The sequence below is a fragment of the Citrus sinensis genome, chromosome 3 (genome assembly GCF_022201045.2).
Source record: "Citrus sinensis cultivar Valencia sweet orange chromosome 3, DVS_A1.0, whole genome shotgun sequence".
In the NCBI taxonomy this organism is placed as follows: Eukaryota; Viridiplantae; Streptophyta; class Magnoliopsida; order Sapindales; family Rutaceae; genus Citrus; species Citrus sinensis.
Genome location: NC_068558.1, coordinates 13,112,422 through 13,134,265, shown reverse-complemented (window position 1 = coordinate 13,134,265; position 21,844 = coordinate 13,112,422). Strand labels below are relative to the sequence as shown.

At 43.5% G+C, this 21,844-nt stretch overlaps 2 protein-coding genes across 2 annotated transcripts; one reads left to right on the top strand and one right to left on the bottom strand.

Moving 5' to 3' along the window:
- The first annotated feature begins 9,414 nt into the window (after nucleotides 1–9,414).
- LOC127900582 (uncharacterized) lies at nucleotides 9,415–11,458 on the top strand. The gene is made up of 2 exons (XM_052435736.1): nucleotides 9,415–9,994; nucleotides 10,341–11,458. The coding sequence occupies exons 1-2, from the start codon at nucleotides 9,415–9,417 to the stop codon at nucleotides 11,456–11,458; spliced, it is 1,698 nt and encodes a 565-aa protein (XP_052291696.1).
- Nucleotides 11,459–19,302: 7,844 nt separating this feature from the next.
- On the bottom strand, nucleotides 19,303–21,519 carry LOC127900581 (uncharacterized). Its single transcript, XM_052435735.1, has 3 exons — nucleotides 20,940–21,519; nucleotides 19,536–20,593; nucleotides 19,303–19,380 (listed from the first exon to the last, which is right to left on the bottom strand). Exons 1-3 carry the CDS (start codon nucleotides 21,517–21,519, stop codon nucleotides 19,303–19,305), a joined length of 1,716 nt encoding a protein of 571 aa, XP_052291695.1.
- Nucleotides 21,520–21,844: the final 325 nt, after the last annotated feature.

The window sequence follows — 21,844 nt, the reverse complement described above, 5'->3', positions numbered from 1 at the left end:
CCATCACCGGAATTTCACCGGAAAGTCACAGGCCGCCATTGACCAGCATTGACTGGTGTTTATTTATATTAAATTATATTAAATAGTTTAGTATATTAAATTATTTTATATTAAATATAATTCTTGAATTGTTTTACGACTTTTTTATATTAAAAAAGTTTGGTATTGATATTAAATTACATTTCATTACTAATATAGATAATTTAGTATTTAAGACAAATGATTCCTTTTTTTTATTCTCAACAATTCCTTTACACACACACACCCACACACACGCACGCGCGCGCGTGCGCGTTGTTTCTTGTTGCAAAGTCTTTGCAATGACATCATTTATAGCAATTTGTCATTAGCTGCTCAAATTTTCCACTAACGAAGGTTAAGTTGGCACACATGGGTACGGTCAATAAAAGTCCATCCAAAGGCAGGATGCGCTCAGCAACTGGGTGTGCTTAGTAAGTGAACAAACTAAATTCACAAGCAAAAGTGAGCAAGCCCAGCCTGATTCTAAAAATCTCTACAACTCTTTTCAACTTGTAAATATCTAAACAATTCTACACTTATGTATTCTACAACCTAGGGGATATTTAGGCAACTTGCGCAACTTGTGTGGAAGGCTCTAGACAGAGACAAGCCACATGGCACCCTCCATTTTACTCTCTCTTTTCTCTACCATTTTCTGCAAACATCTTGCTTGACTAGTTTCAGAAGTTCAATAGGCTTACTAAGCAATTTTTGTGCTAGAAGTTGTTTAAGTGCCGCACGGGTTGTTGCGCAAAGTAACCATTCAGTTAAAAATTGCTCTAGTCACTCATTTACAACTTGATGTCCATTTTGCAGATTTCCACCATAGTTGATTAAAAAGTTGGGTATATATTAAAAAATGTAATTACCTCTCTTTTGAATTTTAATTATGGTCTAGCTCCTAACTGGCTAACTCCTAATTAATTATCTCTTTCCTTCTCTTCCAAAATTCAAACTTAAATATGTCATAAATCTTTAGACACTTATACCTCCAAAGTTTAGAAACATAATCATGTAAACCCCATATTTTCAGTAACAAACACCAAAATCCTCTTTTGACTATGACATTTTTTTAACTTTATTAACTCAAAAAAACTAACTCCAATGTTTTAAAATAAACAAAAGTATGATATTAAAATAAATGAACATTAAAATAAATGAACACACACACACATGTATATGATTTCAATATTTAAAAAGTATTTTAATACTTTTACAATCTTATATTATATTAAATTAAATTTTATAATAAATAGAAATATAATATTAAAATAAATGCATAAAAAATTAAATTATTTTTAATATTATATAAAATAATTTTAGTATTATTAATACAAGAGGTATATTTTATTATTTGTAAAATCTATTTAATCAAAATATAAGGATGCAATATTAGGAAGAGTTGTGACATTTGACCCCCTCATTATATCTCACTAGCCCTTATTAATCACTTTTATACTAATACCTATTTTTTCCTTATATGAAATGACTTAAAAAGGTAAATAGCTTTTAAGTACACCCACATGATAATTTCTATTAATATCTAATTTAACTAATCTAATTTCTTAAATCTTAATTTCTTTTATCTTTTTAAATTATAATATCTTCTCATATATTTAATACTCTATTTTCGTAATCATAGAAGAAATTAATTTATAATACCTAATAGATGATGATGAAAAAGTATCAAGTCCTTTTTATGGTTATGACAACGATATATAAAACCTTTAAAAAGAAATATAGAGATTACAGTGATTATGAATTTTTTTTATTTTTAAAATAAATTTTATAAGTTTTATATGGTAGGTGCTTGGAAAAAAATAAAATTATAATAATGGTAAATTTGAGATTACGCGAAGTGTGTTGAGAGGTAAAGCTTAGATTAAAATTTTTTATTGAATTAACTAAACAATGGGGGTTAGTGAAACATAATTAGAGGTCAAATATCACTATTCTATTAGAAATATATATACCTTTCATCTAACTTAACGGGGGGAAAAAAAAAAGGAGGTTGAGATATGTTTGGCAAAGTTAAACCGTAAAGCACAGATCGTTGCTTGATTAAGCGGCTCTTGGTATAAATCCTCTTTGTTGATTATTGTGGAAATTTTGTGCTGACATTGATGGCAGGGGGCCTGAAAATGGAGGAAATTTGGAATAAATTAAATTCATAAAAGCAAAATTTGTGGTTGCTAATAAGTCGAGGTCGTCTCAGCGTGATTTGGAAAAAAGTGAGCTGAAACTGTGGTATAAGTCAAGGTCTTCCACGCAGTCAAAGTCTTCGTCTTAGTCATGGTCGTCTTCTTCGTTTCATAAAAGCAAATAAAAAATTAAAAATAGAACTTAATTAATTAGAAAATTGTCACCTACAATTTATTTAAATAATCATATAAAATTCTCTTCATTTCATAAACGGTCACACTGACTATTTTTTGACAATTTTTTTATTATTGACAAAGCTTTTATAATAAATACAAATACCATACTACTATTAAAAAAATAAATATAATAGCATTGAATACAAATAAAATATTAAAATAAATAGTTAATAAAATGCCAAATATATGTCATGCAAATTATTTTTACTATTAAGCTATTATCAGTATGTCCTAAGAGATTTTATTAATACTTAAATTCATTGACCCAAAAATTGATTTTAAAATTTATGCTAATATAGACATAATATAAAAGTATATTATATACAGAATATAGAGTTTGTAAGTTATTTTGAATGCTAAATACTCTTATTTTAAATTCATTACTATTTGAAACTGAAACATATTTTATCAATATTATAACATATACGATAGCTACATTACAATAACTTTGTTCAATATTCAAAATAAGTTAATAATCTACATTGTATTATGTATCATATTATTTTAATATTATATTTGTATTTATTATAGTAATTTATTTAAAATCAATTTTTGAGTTACTGTAATTGAAGGCTATATTCATAAAAAAAAGTATGACTAATTACAAAATTAAAAGAGTTTATGTGATCATTTAAGCAAATTTTGGAGTTATAGATGGTTTTTTCTTTAATTAACTAGAAATAAAGTGTAATATAAGTCCTTAATTTAACTACATTACGATTTCAAAAAATTGGATTAGGAAGCACAACTAGAGGTGGCAAAATGGGTTACAATAAAGATACGGCACAAATTTTTGTATATTTGTATTGATAAATACTAACACGATTAATAAATGGACGATGCGACATGACACGATAAATAACCATGTTGGATCACCTCAATATGATTACATTTTTATGATATGAATATCAATTAATACATGGTAATATTATTTAAAAAATTCAACCAATATATCCACTGAACACTAAGGTAACGTTTGTATTTTGTCTAAAATCTAAATGGATCTAAATGTTATAAAAGTATAAATGAGTCTGAATGCATATGTCTGAGTAGTATGTTTGTTTTTCATTTTTTTAAGTATGAGTGTAAGGGGTAATTTGTTTACTTTTATAAAGTCAAAATATTTTAAATCTAGTATTTTTACACTTATGTCCTTGAAAGTGTTATATGTCCTTGGAAGTTTAAAAAGTTATATATTTACAGTGTTATCTAGTATAGTAGTATTTATAAGGTAAGCATTTGATATATAATTTATGAAAAATAATTTTTGATAACATTATTTTTTACAATTTAAATGATATTTGTACATAAAAAAATTATTATCTAATAATAAAAGAATGTGCGTAAAATTCAAGTTGAATGTGTGTTAGTGTTTAATACCAAGTAAAAGTTGAGATCAAGAGAAATTCTAATATGACATCAAAATTACGTTATAGTTAACTAAAAGTCCTTTTGATTAGAGAACAAAAGAAAACAAAGGGTTATTATGTTTTACATAATAGGTAGAAAATAAATATATTTAATAAGAGTATTTGTGAGAAAAAATTAATTTTTTATTCAAACATTTTATCATTCACCTAAAAGTTAGGAAATTTTATTCTTTTCTATTCAGATAAAAATATGTTACAATAAGACTTTAGATACAACAACAAACAAGCTAAAATTTTAAAACATCTCAAATTAACCTAAATTAAGACTTCAGACATAAAAGCAAATAAAATCTAAATTAATTATTTTGTATCATATCCATATTGTGCTGTAAATTTATTATTTAAATTAATTTTTAATTTTTTGTATTAAATAGGTCAACACGATAAATAAATTAATGAATAAGTATTACATGGTATTTAATATTTCGATAAATTAATAAATGGGTCATATATGTTTTTGCTTAAATTTAATACAATATGGAAAAGATACAATATAAACATGATACAATTTCATGGATTAACACATCCAACCGACAAACATAACAAATTCCTAAGTTTCTTTTTCTTTTTTTTTTCTTTTTTTTTTAACAGTGAATTCTTACACTTTCTAGGAATCAGCCGTTTGTTAGGCTGGCTGGACCTCATTAGAGACACTAAAGATTGTTTATATTGGAAGACTCATGATGAGTCTTTGAGTATAAGTTGATATAATTTTAAAATCTATTGCGCCCGGGATTAGAATATTCGTAAGCATGTTATTTTTCTTCTTCACTTTAAATTTGTCTATATATAGCTATATCAATCTCACTTAGCATATAGTTTACTGAACCCATTAAGATCAATATGGGCTTATTATTCTACTTTGTTCCTATGTTATTGTTACAGTACTGTTTCTTGGGTAGCTTAGCTATAGCGACCTTCAAAAACCTAACAACGGATCAATCTGCTCTTCTTGCGTTCAAAGATCATGTCATTGATCCCCGGGGTATCCTAACAAATAATTGGTCCATTTTGTACCCAGTATGCAGTTGGGTTGGCATTTCTTGTGGTGTACGCCATCGTAGAGTCACAGCCTTGAATCTTTCAGATATGGGTCTCGGAGGCGCCATTCCTCCACACTTGGGAAATCTCTCATTCCTTGTGTATCTTAATGTTAGTTATAACAATTTTCATGGCCATTTGCCCAGCAAGTTGGGGCAATTACGCGGCCGACTCAAATTCATTAGTTTTTCTTACAACAAATTGAGTGAAAGCCTTCCAGCTTGGATTGGTGTCTTATCCAAACTTCAAAAATTAGGTCTTCGTCATAACAATTTCACAGGTCCCATCCCAAACTTTCTCTTCAACTTATCAAAACTAGAGGGATTGGACTTAAGGTTCAACAATCTTGATGGAGGCATTTCTTCGAAGTTTGGAAATTTGAGTAAATTGGAGCGGTTGAATCTCGGTAATAACAACCTACAAGGTGCGTTCCACCTCCTCTTTTTATGTATATCAGCATTTGCATGTCTACAGAATTCATTTTTAATAAATAAAATACAAAATTCAATTTTAGGATGTGGTATGAAACTATGAATCCTCCTCCGTCAATGTTGAATATTGTCCTTAACACGTATTTTTGTGTAATTAAATGTTCGATTTTTAAAGACTAACCACTTAACAATTATATATTCCAACATCAAATACAAAAGCAGGAGTTCAATCAAATTCAGACTTTTCAATTTTTCACAAAACGAAAAGCAATTAACACTGTTTTAGTACATTTTTGGTATTAGTTACATTTGCTAATGAATACGACTTATTTTAAGTTACGCAAACTTTTCAATTTTTTACTTCATGATAGGCTAACCGAAAAAATAATTTGATTTGCAAAAGTGTAGGCTTAAGCTTTAGAGGGCACCCTTGGAGTCACAGTGGGCGTAAATTTCGCACAAAATAAATTAATTTGATGTTGATATTAATAATCCAAGGTGTTTTAACTTAATTAATCCAGGTCAATTTGTTTAATGGAAGACCTTTGGTTTTTGGGTTGTTCTGCACCCTAGTTGTTATGAATCAGGGTATGACAACCCAAAAGTAACAGTAGATTTCTTAGACTAGATTTTATCAAATTTCATCAATTTTAATAAATTGTTTGGACTTAATAGGGTCTAGTTATGGTGCAATTGTGGTATCACACCGCAGCTGCACTTAACTATTGGATTTAACTATTATGAGAGATTCAATAGCTAGGTAATTAGATCCAATGGCTAGGTGCAGCTGTGGTATGGTACCACAGTTGCACCATAGCTAAATCCGACTTAATAATAACATGCGACCCAATAAAAATTGATATTTTTATTTTATTTTTATTGTTACTTAAATCCCAAACTAAATTTCACATGTTTGATTTGAATCTCTAATCTCTTACTTTCATTATAGGAGTTAAGTCAACTAGATTAACCTTTATGGGCAATTAATATTTGATTTATAGTTAATTATAAGTATCACAGACAAATGTTTTATATATCAGTTTATATAACTATGTGATAAAAGAACTTAATCTAGTTTAACAGCCCATAAAGTTTTTCTTCATTGTTATTGTTTTCAAGGAAGCTCGGTTAGCTCAACTCTTGTAGTAAAAGTAAGAGGTCATAGATTCAAGTTTATACTGTATTTACTAACCAGGAATGGGAATTGGAATCAAAAACTTATTTAATTGTTAAATTGAAGCTTGGAATCATAATGGAACATTGTTGAGCCCACAATTTCGAGAATCATTACTAGAGTTCTAATTCCCAAAGAAGGGGTTGGGAATTAAAACTCCATTCTCAGGAATGACCTTTTTATCCCCAAATAAACTTCCTAATACCTATTTTATCCTTGATTTAAATAATAATTAAAAATAAAAAATAATGAAATCAATAAATTATAATCATCATCATAATAAAATTAATAAATTATAGCAGTAGCAGCAACAATAATATTAGCAACAACAACAACAATAAAATAATAATAATATTATTTATTATTGTCATTATTATTATTATTGTTATTACTACTACCACTACTACTATTATTATTAACAAAGGACACTTTACTAAATTATAATAGTGCATTTCAATTATAAGACAAAGTCAATACATCAATTGAAAAGAATCTTATTTCAATTTTGATTCCTATAGCTCTAGTAAGTAACTTATTCGGATTGTTATTCATATTCCGATTCCAGCTCATTTTAATTACTAATTAGTAAATACACCATTAATATAATACATTCAATTTAGAGAAAGATGAGTGATTTTGAGTTTATGAGATCTATTAATTTTTTTGATAAATACACTTTCAGAAATGGGTATAGTGAGGAAAATAAATTGGTTTAACAGCCCTACCTAATAATGTACTGAATTATTTTTTATACATTTCTGATAAATTAAATTTGCAGAAGTAAAGAGTTAAAAAAAAAAAGGACAGTATGTGTTTTGTTAGAAGGTTTATCGAGAGGGAGAAAAGTAAGAGTGAATAAAATTGTTTTAATCTTTTAAAACGTAAAATTTTAAACTACAATAACTAACAATAGAAAATTAGAATATATTATTAATTACACAATGGGAATAAATTATTAGTTATATAATTGATTTAACTTTTTTTATTTTTAGGAATATTTCTTAAAGGTTTCTAGCGCCCTACATTAAATCAAACTTTTGTATTAAAAATTGATAACGGATTAACGGTGAATCCAAACGTCTAATTTCGGGCAGAAAATTAATGTGTTGTAGCATTTAATATTTAATTGTGTTTTAAATATCTTATCATCTTAGTTTGAGTGTAAACAGCATAGGCCGTAAGGTTAAGACTGAAAGATAGAATTTAAGGTTCAAAATGGGCAAATTAAAAAATATAGATAAGTACAAAGAGTTATAATATGACCGCGTACTGACTTATGCCGTTCTGCCGGTAGATTTCTTTTGAAGACATTGAACTTTAATTTGTTAGGAATCAACTTTTTTCATCAATTAATTGATGCCTGTAGATAAGACATTTTCACAGGTTTTACTTTTTCAAAAGTCCTTGTCTCAAAGTTGCAGAAAGCCCCGGCGAGATACACATGTATCTAAACATAACATCATATTTTAACTTTGCGTTATGGCAGGTGAAATTCCGAAGGAGATTGGCACTTTGCAAAACCTGAAGTGTTGATGCGAGATTCCGGTTCCCCTCGTTCTACGATCAGGATCTCTGCTCGATCAACTTCGTCACGACCAGGAGGTCTCCTCGCCAGGCTTCTTCTCCAGAGGTCCCTGCGTACACAGATAAGTCAGAGTACGCCGGTTGTTTTCCCGGCGCAAACCCTCCGACGCTCAAGTCAGATATGAAGGTTCGGGAAAAGCTTGCCACAGGTCTTATGGCGTTTTTTGTGGTTTTCTCTTCTTTTTAGGTTTTTTCTCTTCTTTTTAGGTTTTTTTCTCTTCTAATCTCCAGAATGCCAACCCTTTTACCTTCGTTGGCTACCTTTTTATAGGCTTCCTCTGAATCTCAGTCTTCCGCTCTTTTTTAGACGGTATGGGACTCCCACTGCTGCGTTATGGGCAAAACACGGGATTTAGCGTGTTACGCCACGGTTCAGGGGAAAGCGTGGCTGCCATGGCTCTGTGAGACCTTGCGTGTTACGCCACGGTTCTGGGGAATGTGTGGCTGTCATGGTTCTGTGAGATCTTGCGTGTTACGTCGCGGTTCTGGGGAAAGCGTGGCCGTCATGGTTCTGTGAGATCTTGCGTGTTACGTCGCGGTTCTGGGGAAAGTGTGGCCGTCATGGTTCTGTGAGATCTTGCGTGTTACGTCGCGGTTCTGGGGAAAGCGTGGCCGTTGTGCCTAGATTCTCGTGCTGGAGAGCACGTCTTGCCAACTGCCGTCGACCGGGTCTCCTCGCCTCTCGATCTCTAGCCGGAATGGCCTTATGCCCCTTATAGAAAATTGGCCTCGCGGATGACAACATCGTGGGCGAGCAGGATATTTCTGTTCCTGTTCTTCCACGCACCAGGCTTTAATGGAACACACCGGTTCGCAAAACTCCGCCATCAGATATCTGCTCGTCATTCCTGGTCCCTTCGACGCATTTATCCCAAACAGTATCCCTCCCAAACACCGGTCCCCCAGTTTCTGGTGTTGGGTAATGTAGTGGACCAGCAGTAGAAACTCGATAGTACTCGCCCGCGTGGGATTGGAAAAGGCTGCCAGGAGTCATGTCGCATTTAATTGCGGACGTGGTGACGTGGCAGAAATCCCCCCCTCCATTTGAATTTCAAACCGACGGTTACGAGATCCTCGGGATTCGGCGCAGTTATATGCTGGCAACCCAAGAGTCCGTCCTCATTTGGAAAGCCAAATCCTCTCGAACGGCATATTCACCATTCACTCTGTCTCCGTCTACGTCTCTGTTTCTCCGGCAAAGAAGTTCTGGCACGAAGCCCCCCCCTTGCCTTTCTCCGATTGAAGCGGTACTTCAGGTATTACTTCTCTCTCCTCGGTCTCGAATAGTTTGTAGATAACTTCTTTTTTCTTTCGTTTGGGTAGTAGTTGGTGGTGTTGTGGTTAGAGTTTAGGGAATGTCGAAAGGCAAAGAGAAGGTCGTTGAGGTTGATGACGACGAGTTGGATTTCCTGCCTAGTCTGCTCACCAATCCCGCCTTTGACCCCGAGGTCCCCTTAGAGCCTGTTAGGCCTAGTGTCAGGACTAGTGCTAGGAGCATGTCTCCCCAAACGACCTCTACAAGCGGGAGTAATGGTGAGGATGGATCTTCTGACTCCGAGGATACTTTGAGTGAGGGTCGAGGAGATGATTCTGGTGAGGCGTCCCCATCGGGGGCGCCGCGACCAGAGGGGAGGAGCACAATAGGAGGTAGAGCCCTATCGCGGGATTATGCTATTGATTACATGACGTGCACGACCACGTTTGATGAGCTCGAGGACCTCCGGCTGAGGTATAGCATTCCTGGCGAGATACCTCTCAAGGTCCCGGGAAAGAAGGATGCTCCCAGCCGGCCTCCTAGGGGATATGTTACCCTGTATCTGGACAGCTTTAAGTACGGGCTGAGGTGTCCCTTACAACCTTACTTTGCCCGGATACTTAACGGGCTAAATCTAGCTCCTGGTCAGCTGAATCCCAACGGGTGGAGAGTGCTCTCTGGTCTGTTCATATTGTGGGACAGATGTTGCCAGAGCGAGCCCACGGTTGATGAGGTGAAGCACCTGTACCAGCTAAAGAGCAGCCCCAAAGATGCCGGCTGGTACTACTTCCAATCTAGCACCAAGAGCAGGAAACCTATAACCGACCTCCCTACTGGTGGTGGTGAAGAGAAAGTTCTTTTTTGCTGGGGGTCCTTGGGGTCAGGTCGCACAAATGGACGGGAAGAATTATCGGGTCCCACCCCGTTTCACGGTCCCAGGTTGCCTGCTCGCTCCAGATGTCTTGTATCCATAATTGTTCTTGTTTCATTGGCTTGTTTCTAACCAAGTGTCCGTTTATGTTGTAGTTTCTTGGGGCGTTCATTTCCCACTCCGACCCGGCCCGCTCAAACGGGTTGAGGCTGTGCTAGTCAATTCCTGCTCGAGCCGGGAACTGATATCCACATACAACTTGCTCGAGTCTCGCTTGATACTTCCTGGCCATAGGATGGAGGACGCTGTGATTGGGGCTCTGACCCGAAAACGTTCTCGACCTCCGACCACGAAGAGGGACGAGAGTAAGGATGCCCCTGCCGCGAAGCGGGCCAACATCGTGCAGCAGGCCCCACCCTTGAAGATTTTACCTCCGGCTCCTGTAGAAGTCGGGGAAGCTAGTGGAGTAGCCACAGATCCTGCTACCTCTTCTCCTCCTGTCGGGCCTCGACCTCGCTTACCGGACAGCCGAGCAGAACATCTGGTCCCTTACCTCAATGAGTTAACTAAGTCCGTGAGCAAGAGGGATCTGGAGGCCTTTGACGGCCGCACCTTGGGTGAGCTGGTGGGGGCCATGCAGCATAGCGCTTTCCACCTCAGCTGCATGACCACCTATTACAAGGCTAAGGTTGGCCGCTACGACCGGAAGATGAAGGAGGATATCCAATCGGCGACGAACAGAGCTGACGTTGCCGAGAAGAAAGCAGGGGAGCTGAATCTCGAGAATCTGAAGCTGATGGAGCAAGAATCACTTGCTCAAGCAAAAGCCATTACCCTCGAGGAGGAGTTTACCAAGGTCACGGAGGATCTGCAAAGGCAGAAGGCTATGTATGAGGCTCAGCTCGAGTCTCTCCGTGACTCCCACCGAGCTCAGGTCAAGAACTTGGAGAGGGAGGCCGACAACCAGTACGACCAGGGACTCCGGCATTCCTATCGTTGCATCATGGCCGTCCTCGGGAAGCAACACCCTGACCTCAAGATGGATGACCTTGCAGCTGGCGTTGCTCGGCATATGGATGAGGAGGCGGCCAAGGAAGATGCCGAGGGGGTGGAGCCGATCGTGATTGAGGAGGAAAACTCTCCTCCTCGTGGAGTCCCTGCTGAAGTTGGCGAGGCGAGCACCCCCCCGGATGCAACTGGCGATACCCCCTCCGCACCTGAGAAGGTCCAGCCAACCGATGCTGCTCGGCTCACAGATCCGCCGTCTTTTTGATATATTTCTTTTGTTGTAATGGACAATGTTCATGAAGATTATCCCCTCTGTTAATCATTAACCAATTAATAAGGATATTTTTTGATTACTTTCTTGTGTTGTAATTATGAGTTAATTTTTGTTTGAGAATCTGCTCGTCTCTGTCTAGTCGAGCGGACTCCGGCTTGGCTCATGGTTTTTGCCACATGCCTCCGAAGATTCTTCAATGCTTGGGATTCGGCTCGCCTTCTCGTGGTCGAGCAGATCCTGGTATGCTTGGGGATTCTGCTCGCCATCTCGTGGTCGAGCAGATCGTGGGATGCTTGGCTTCTGTCTCGCCATAAGACAGGCTCTGAGACTTGGCGAGCCTTTGCATGCCTTAGGATTTTCTTTAATCGATTTGGATTCTGCTGCCTTCTCGTGGCCGAGCAGATCCCGGCATGCTTGACTTCTGTCTCGCCATAAGACAGGCTCTGAGACTTGGCGAGCCTTTGCATGCCTTAGGATTTTCGTTAAACGATTTGGATTCTGCTGCCTTCTCGTGGCCGAGCAGATCCTGGCATGCTTGGCTTCTGTCTCGCCATAAGACAGGCTCTGAGACTTGGCGAGCCTTTGCATGCCTTAGGATTTTCTTTAAACGATTTGGATTCTGCTGCCTTCTCGTGGCCGAGCAGATCCTGGCATGCTTGGCTTCTGTCTCGCCGTAAGACAGGCTCTGAGACTTGGCGAGCCTTTGCATGCCTTAGGATTTTCTTTAAACGATTTGGACTCTGCTGCCTTCTCGTGGCCGAGCAGATCCTGGCATGCTTGGCTTCTGTCTCGCCATAAGACAGGCTCTAAGACTTGGCGAGCCTTTGCATGCCTTAGGATTTTCTTTAAACGATTTGGACTCTGCTGCCTTCTCGTGGCCGAGCAGATCCTGGCATGCTTGGCTTCTGTCTCGCCATAAGACAGGCTCTGAGACTTGGCGAGCCTTTGCATGCCTTAGGATTTTCTTTAAACGATTTGGATTCTGCTGCCTTCTCGTGGCCGAGCAGATCCTGGCATGCTTGGCTTCTGTCTCGCCATAAGACAGGCTCTGAGACTTGGCGAGCCTTTGCATGCCTTAGGATTTTCTTTAATCGATTTGGATTCTGCTGCCTTCTCGTGGCCGAGCAGATCCTGGCATGCTTGGCTTCTGTCTCGCCATAAGACAGGCTCTGAGACTTGGCGAGCCTTTGCATGCCTTAGGATTTTTTCGGCTTCGAGCGAATGAAATTCGTCGACGTTCCATTAATGGCAGGATTTGACTTACATGAAATTGTTCGGACATAAAACATAAAAATAAAAGATAACAGCATGAGCAGAAATTGCTTCAAAATGTGAGCAAGTCTTACTGGAAGTATTTTCGGAGGTGTGCTGCGTTCCATGGGCGTTTCACTTCGTGGCCGTCCGCGCGAACCAGCTTGTAAGCTCCGGGCCCCGCTATCTGCTTGACTCTATACGGCCCTTCCCAATTCGGTCCCAGCACTCCTTGAGTCGAATCTTTGGTGCTCTGATTCACTCTTCTCAGTACCCAGTCCCCGACCCTGAATTGCCGTATGTTCACCTTCTGGTTATAATACCGAGCAACCCTCTGTTGGTAAGTGACTGATCGCTCGGCTGCTTGTTCCCTCCTCTCCATTAGCAGATCAAGATTCAAACACATCTGCTCGTCGTTCTCCTGTTCATTGAAATAATCTGTCCGGTGTGTGGTCGTTCCTACCTCAGCCGGTACGACCGCTTCATGTCCGAAAGCCAAAGCGAACGGTGTCTCCCCAGTTGCGGTTTTGTGGGTTGTTCTGTATGCCCATAGCACACCTGACAGCTCGTCAACCCACGCACCCTTTTTTGCTCCGAGCCTGGTTTTCAGAAGCCTCTTGACTGTCTTGTTGGCTGCTTCTACTTGTCCATTCGATTGAGGGTGAGCAGGCGAGCAATACTTCAGCTCTATCCCGAGGTTCTGGCAGAAATCCCTGAAGCTGTGATTATCGAACTGTCTGCCATTATCCGTTACCAAGGCATATGGGATCCCGTATCGACAGACCAGGTTTCTCCACACGAAGTCTGTTGTTTTCTTCTCTGTGATCCTGCTAAGGGCTTCTACCTCTATCCACTTCGTGAAGTAATCTATAGCAACTATTGCATGTGTTGCTGCTCCTCGTCCCTTTGGCAATGGGCCGATCAGATCAATTCCCCATTGGGCGAATGGCCAAGGGGAGGCCATGGAGGTGAGCTTCTCTGGTGGTTGGTTAGAGAAATTTGCAAAACTCTGGCAGCTTGCACAGCTCCTGGTCTTCCTCTGCGCATCCTGGTGCATCGTCGGCCAGAAATATCCCTGCCTTAGAACTTTGTGGGCCAGGGACCTCCCGCCAGAATGATTTCCGCAAATTCCTTCATGTACTTCCCTCAGCACGTAATCTGCGTCGTCATCGTCCAAACACCGAAGGAACGGTAATGTATATCCTCGCCGATACAGTACCCCATCGATCATCGTGTATCTCGAGGCCTGAGCTCTAATCTTCCGAGCTCGTAGCTTATCTGGTGGTAAGACCCCGTCTCTAAGGTATGAAACTATCGGGTCCCTCCACGAGCCTTTTTGTTCTATCCGCAACACCCCCAAATTTTGCTCGATACTCAGGCGAGACTTCACTTCTAGGGGGACCGACTTTGGCATTTTTGGGTCGGCTACGGCTGCCATCCTAGCCAAAATGTCTGCTCGACTATTCTGCTCCCTGGGGATTTGTATCACCTCCACTGCTTCGAACTTCCCCATCATCTGCCTGACTATCCTTAGGTACTGTTCCATCTTCTCCTCTCTTGGTTGGAATCTCTCACTGACATGATTCACAACCAGCTGGGAATCAGTTCTGATCTTAACTCTGTCTGCTTTCACGGCCCTAGCCAACTCCAGACCTGCTATCAAGGCTTCATATTCTGCCTGGTTATTTGTGGCTGCAAATTCCAACTTTACAGCATAAGAGATCTCCTCCCCCTCTGGGCCTTCCAGGACAATCCCTGCTCCTGAACCCCGCTCTCCTGATGACCCATCCACAGATATCTGCCATACTTGAGTTTCGTCGTTGCCTATATCTGCATCTTGCTGATCCAAGCATACTTCGGGCTCCACGAACTCAGCTACGAAATCGGCCATTGCCTGGGCCTTTATCGCCGCGCGGGGTTTATAGTCTATGTCGAATTCGCTCAGCTCTACAGTCCACTTGACGAGCCGACCAGAGGCATCTGGCTTGTGCAGAATTTGACGCAATGGCTGGTTGGTTATTACCGAGACCGGGAATGCTTGAAAGTACGGCCTCAACTTCCGAGCAGCAACCACAAGGGCCAGTGCCCATTTCTCCAACGTTGGGTACCTGGTCTCAGCGTCGAGCAGGGCCTTGCTGGTGTAGTATATCGGATACTGAATTCCTTCTTCCTCTCTCACCAGAACGGAACTGGCGGCCCGATCAGATACCGCCAAATACAGATTCAACTTGTCCCCATCCCTCGGTGTGGACAGTAGCGGAGCTTGCTGCAAGTAATGCTTCAAGTTCCGGAAGGCTTCCTCGCATTCTGGGGTCCATTCCGTTTTCTTTCCCCTCCTTATCACTTAAAAGAATGGCTGACACTTATCTGTAGCCTTGGATATGAATCTGCTCAACGCCGCCAACCTCCCCGTGAGGCTCTGCATCTCCTTCAGGTTTCGAGGAGACGTCATTTGCACAATCGCCTGGATCTTCTCGGGATTTGCTTCAATCCCCCTATGGCTCACCATGAATCCCAGGAATTTCCCTGACTCGACCCCAAAAGCACACTTCTCCGGGTTGAGCTTCATCTTATACTTCCTCAAAAGCTCGAACGTCTCCTCGAGATGTCTGACATGTTCCTTCGGGATTTTGGACTTGGTGATCATGTCGTCCACGTACACCTCCATGGTTTTCCCGATCAAGGGCTTAAAGACTTTATTCACCAGCCTTTGATAGGTGGCCCCAGCATTCTTGAGACCGAATGGCATCACCCTGTAACAGAACAGACCTTGGTTAGTGATGAAAGCCGTGCTCTCCTCATCCGGCTCGTACATGGGGATCTGGTTGTATCCCGAGAATGCGTCCATGAAGCTAAGCAGACCATGTCCAGCCGTTGAATCTACTAGTTGATCGATCTTTGGTAAAGGGAAGCTGTCTTTTGGGCACGCCTTATTGAGGTCTGTGAAATCCACACACATCCTCCACTTGCCGTTTGCCTTCTTTACCAACACCACATTTGATATCCACTCTGGGTAATTGACTTCCCGAATGAACCCTGCTCTCAGAAGCTTCTCCACCTCATCATTTACAGCCTCATACCTCTCCTGGTTGAAGCACCTCCTCTTCTGCCTTACTGCCCGAGCACCTTTCTTTATTGCCAGCCTATGACATGCTACCTCTGGGTCAATCCCTGGCATGTCCTCATGTGTCCAGGCAAACACGTCGGCATGAGCCTGTAAGCATTTCACCAACTCCTGCTTTTGCTCTCCCTCAAGTCTCGACCCGATTCTGATCGTCTTTCCCGGGTTCTCTGGTCCCATGCTTACTGTTTCCAGATCCTCTACGGGTTCTTGTCTGCCAGTCTTGTTTTCCACTCGGGTATCGAGGGATGTTATCTGCATCGCCTCCCTTGCTGCCGAGGAGTAGCAGCTTCTTGCGATCCTCTGGTCTCCTGTACCACTCCGACTACCCCATTTACCCGGTACTTCAGAGCCAGATAATGGTTGGACAACACCGCTTTGCTCATCCTTAAAAATGGCCGACCTAGGATCATCTGGTAAGGACCTTCCTCATCCACTACGACGAAGTCCAGTATCATTGTTCTTTCTGTCGGGGGGCTCCCAATTGTGATAGGCAGTTCGACCACGCCCAGAGGGACCAGCTTCCCTCCTCCGAACCCCTTCAAGGAGGTGTTGGTGTATTCCAACTTCCGGTCGGCTATTCCCATCTCTTCCAAAGTTGACTTAAATAGCACATCAACTGAGCTCCCCGTATCAACCAGTATCCGGTCAAACTTCTTGCTAGCGACCGTAGCCTTGATGACTAAAGCATCCTCGTGGGGGTATAGAATCCCTTCCTCATCCTCATCCGTCCACATGATCGGCACTTGCCTGACCCTTGCTCGTTTGGCTGCTGGGGTGTTGAAGAGTATCTCTTTACTGGTCATGGCGTATCTGGCATAATTTTTTCTCGATCTGTTCGAGTCTCCGGCCAACGTTGGGCCCCCAGCTATCACCCTTACTGCGGGCGGCTCGTGTCTCAAGATTCCATCACTCCGCTCCCCTTCATCTGTTGTGGCCACCATCGGGAAAGTCCCATCCATAAACTCGTCCAGGTACCGATTTCTCACCAAATCTTCGACCTGGGTCTTGAGATCTCTACACTCTGCTGTGGTATGGCCATGGGTGCCGTGGAACTTACAATAACGTCCTCTATCCCTCCTGTTGGGTAGCTTTGTTATTGGTGTAGGGAGGTGCAGCAGCCCTCGATCCTTTATGGCCTCGTACACCTCATCCAGGGGCATCTTCAAGGGAGTGTACCGCCCATAGTCCTGGTTCTGGTCGACCAGATGCACTGCTCTTTCTCTATTTGCCCCACTGTGAGTTGGGGGCGGTGGGAGTGCTTCTGGTCTGCTCGTCCTGCTTCCGTGGGAATGTTGATGAAGGTCACCGGATGTCGAATCATGTCTTCTCCAAGGCTCCCTAGCTGGGGAACGAGGAGGTGGCGCCCTGCTGCGCTGATACTGTGACGGCCTCTGATGAGGCTGGTAAGCAATTACCCTACCTCCTGCTCCACTACCGGAGATCTGGTGGTCCCTCCTCCTGATCGGCCCATTGGTTGGTAATGCTTTCTTCTCTTTCCTCCCTAACCCTTCCAACTGGTCTGTCTTGATCCGTGCAGCCTTCTCCTCCTCAATCTCGATGTCTCTTTTAGCCTGTTCGTATGCGGCTGCATACGTTTGAATAGCTGGGCTTCTCAAATTGTACCACAGCCTTCCTATCTTCACCCCTTCTTTCAGTCCCCTTAACGCCTGAGGGTGGTTGAAGGCTCCCAAGTCGAGGACAGCCCGATGAAACCTCTTGATGAATTCCCGAAGGGTTTCTTGCTCCCCCTGTTTCATGCTCTTCAGCTCCATCATGTCATCTTCCGGTGACATTGCCCCACTAAACTGCTCTGCGAATTCCTGGCACATCTGCTCGAAGGTTTTTATGCTGCCCCGAGGAAGTTTCCTGTACCATTCTCGTGCACGTCCCTCAAGGGATAGTGAGAACACCCTGCACCGTTGGGGTGGAGATAATCCCTGTACCCCCGTTATGTCGTTGAAGCGCTCTATGTGCATCAGCGGGTCAGTTCTTCCCGAGTATCTGAGGTCGGGGAGGCGGAAATCTCTCGGAATAACTGCCCTCATGATCTCTGCTGCGAGCGGTGATTCCCCGTCCAGCATTATCCTCCAACCAGGGGCTCTGTTCCTCCCTTGCATGTCGTCAATTATTTGCGCTAGCCTTCGCACTTCCTCCTCCAGCTGTCCTGCGCGACCCGGGTCACGTGCTGCAGCTTGATCCCGCTCTCGCTCTACATCATGCAAGTGTTGCCTCAGTTCTGTTTCCTCTGCATTCACCGCCCCGTCGCCCCCGTCACAAGTCTGTCTTACCGGGGACTGCTCTCTTTCTCTATGAAATTCTCCCCGCAGAGGTACGTTACCTCTCTCACCACCAAATCTCCCAGCGGTTTGACTTCTCTCCGCACTATCGGTACCTGGTGCCGCTCCACCGCCTCTCACCCTTCCCTCTTGGGTTACCCTTCGCTCGTTCCGCAGCTCATGCAGGATGGTTGTCAAGGTTTCCATCTGCTTTTCCATTCGTTCCATCCGGTCGAACATGACTTTTTCCCGTGCTTCGCTGATTACCTCCCTCAGCGTCACGGAATCGTTAAGCCTCATGTCACCCCCTTGTGCGCTACTTCCTCCTATCTCCATTGCCTTTCGCTTACTCCACCCCTCTTCTTGCTATCGACAGAAGCTTTTTGCTCTGGGTCCCCACAGACGGCGCCAAAATGTTGATGCGAGATTCCGGTTCCCCTCGTTCTACGATCAGGATCTCTGCTCGATCAACTTCGTCACGACCAGGAGGTCTCCTCGCCAGGCTTCTTCTCCAGAGGTCCCTGCGTACACAGATAAGTCAGAGTACGCCGGTTGTTTTCCCGGCGCAAACCCTCCGACGCTCAAGTCAGATATGAAGGTTCGGGAAAAGCTTGCCACAGGTCTTATGGCGTTTTTTGTGGTTTTCTCTTCTTTTTAGGTTTTTTCTCTTCTTTTTAGGTTTTTTTCTCTTCTAATCTCCAGAATGCCAACCCTTTTACCTTCGTTGGCTACCTTTTTATAGGCTTCCTCTGAATCTCAGTCTTCCGCTCTTTTTTAGACGGTATGGGACTCCCACTGCTGCGTTATGGGCAAAACACGGGATTTAGCGTGTTACGCCACGGTTCAGGGGAAAGCGTGGCTGCCATGGCTCTGTGAGACCTTGCGTGTTACGCCACGGTTCTGGGGAATGTGTGGCTGTCATGGTTCTGTGAGATCTTGCGTGTTACGTCGCGGTTCTGGGGAAAGCGTGGCCGTCATGGTTCTGTGAGATCTTGCGTGTTACGTCGCGGTTCTGGGGAAAGTGTGGCCGTCATGGTTCTGTGAGATCTTGCGTGTTACGTCGCGGTTCTGGGGAAAGCGTGGCCGTTGTGCCTAGATTCTCGTGCTGGAGAGCACGTCTTGCCAACTGCCGTCGACCGGGTCTCCTCGCCTCTCGATCTCTAGCCGGAATGGCCTTATGCCCCTTATAGGAAATTGGCCTCGCGGAAGACAACATCGTGGGCGAGCAGGATATTTCTGTTCCTGTTCTTCCACGCACCAGGCTTTAATGGAACACACCGGTTCGCAGAACTCCGCCATCAGATATCTGCTCGTCATTCCTGGTCCCTTCGACGCATTTATCCCAAACAGTATCCCTCCCAAACACCGGTCCCCCAGTTTCTGGTGTTGGGTAATGTAGTGGACCAGCAGTAGAAACTCGATAGTACTCGCCAGTTGCGTCTGGGGGGGTGCTCGCCTCGCCAACTTCAGCAGGGACTCCACGAGGAGGAGAGTTTTCCTCCTCAATCACGATCGGCTCCACCCCCTCGGCATCTTCCTTGGCCGCCTCCTCATCCATATGCCGAGCAACGCCAGCTGCAAGGTCATCCATCTTGAGGTCAGGGTGTTGCTTCCCGAGGACGGCCATGATGCAACGATAGGAATGCCGGAGTCCCTGGTCGTACTGGTTGTCGGCCTCCCTCTCCAAGTTCTCGACCTGAGCTCGGTGGGAGTCACGGAGAGACTCGAGCTGAGCCTCATACATAGCCTTCTGCCTTTGCAGATCCTCCGTGACCTTGGTAAACTCCTCCTCGAGGGTAATGGCTTTTGCTTGAGCAAGTGATTCTTGCTCCATCAGCTTCAGATTCTCGAGATTCAGCTCCCCTGCTTTCTTCTCGGCAACGTCAGCTCTGTTCGTCGCCGATTGGATATCCTCCTTCATCTTCCGGTCGTAGCGGCCAACCTTAGCCTTGTAATAGGTGGTCATGCAGCTGAGGTGGAAAGCGCTATGCTGCATGGCCCCCACCAGCTCACCCAAGGTGCGGCCGTCAAAGGCCTCCAGGTCCCTCTTGCTCACGGACTTAGTTAACTCATTGAGGTAAGGGACCAGATGTTCTGCTCGGCTGTCCGGTAAGCGAGGTCGAGGCCCGACAGGAGGAGAAGAGGTAGCAGGATCTGTGGCTACTCCACTAGCTTCCCCGACTTCTACAGGAGCCGGAGGTAAAATCTTCAAGGGTGGGGCCTGCTGCACGATGTTGGCCCGCTTCGCGGCAGGGGCATCCTTACTCTCGTCCCTCTTCGTGGTCGGAGGTCGAGAACGTTTTCGGGTCAGAGCCCCAATCACAGCGTCCTCCATCCTATGGCCAGGAAGTATCAAGCGAGACTCGAGCAAGTTGTATGTGGATATCAGTTCCCGGCTCGAGCAGGAATTGACTAGCACAGCCTTAACCCGTTTGAGCGGGCCGGGTCGGAGTGGGAAATGAACGCCCCAAGAAACTACAACATAAACGGACACTTGGTTAGAAACAAGCCAATGAAACAAGAACAATTATGGATACAAGACATCTGGAGCGAGCAGGCAACCTGGGACCGTGAAACGGGGTGGGACCCGATAATCCTTCCCGTCCATTTGTGCGACCTGACCCCAAGGACCCCCAGCAAAAAAGAACTTTCTCTTCACCACCACCAGTAGGGAGGTCGGTTATAGGTTTCCTGCTCTTGGTGCTAGATTGGAAGTAGTACCAGCCGGCATCTTTGGGGCTGCTCTTTAGCTGGTACAGGTGCTTCACCTCATCAACCGTGGGCTCGCTCTGGCAACATCTGTCCCACAATATGAACAGACCAGAGAGCACTCTCCACCCGTTGGGATTCAGCTGACCAGGAGCTAGATTTAGCCCGTTAAGTATCCGGGCAAAGTAAGGTTGTAAGGGACACCTCAGCCCGTACTTAAAGCTGTCCAGATACAGGGTAACATATCCCCTAGGAGGCCGGCTGGGAGCATCCTTCTTTCCCGGGACCTTGAGAGGTATCTCGCCAGGAATGCTATACCTCAGCCGGAGGTCCTCGAGCTCATCAAACGTGGTCGTGCACGTCATGTAATCAATAGCATAATCCCGCGATAGGGCTCTACCTCCTATTGTGCTCCTCCCCTCTGGTCGCGGTGCCCCCGATGGGGACGCCTCACCAGAATCATCTCCTCGACCCTCACTCAAAGTATCCTCGGAGTCAGAAGATCCATCCTCACCATTACTCCCGCTTGTAGAGGTCGTTTGGGGAGACATGCTCCTAGCACTAGTCCTGACACTAGGCCTAACAGGCTCTAAGGGGACCTCGGGGTCAAAGGCGGGATTGGTGAGCAGACTAGGCAGGAAATCCAACTCGTCGTCATCAACCTCAACGACCTTCTCTTTGCCTTTCGACATTCCCTAAACTCTAACCACAACACCACCAACTACTACCCAAACGAAAGAAAAAAGAAGTTATCTACAAACTATTCGAGACCGAGGAGAGAGAAGTAATACCTGAAGTACCGCTTCAATCGGAGAAAGGCAAGGGGGGGGGCTTCGTGCCGGAACTTCTTTGCCGGAGAAACAGAGACGTAGACGGAGACATAGTGAATGGTGAATATGCCGTTCGAGAGGATTTGGCTTTCCAAATGAGGACGGACTCTTGGGTTGCCAGCATATAACTGCGCCGAATCCCGAGGATCTCGTAACCGTCGGTTTGAAATTCAAATGGAGGGGGGGA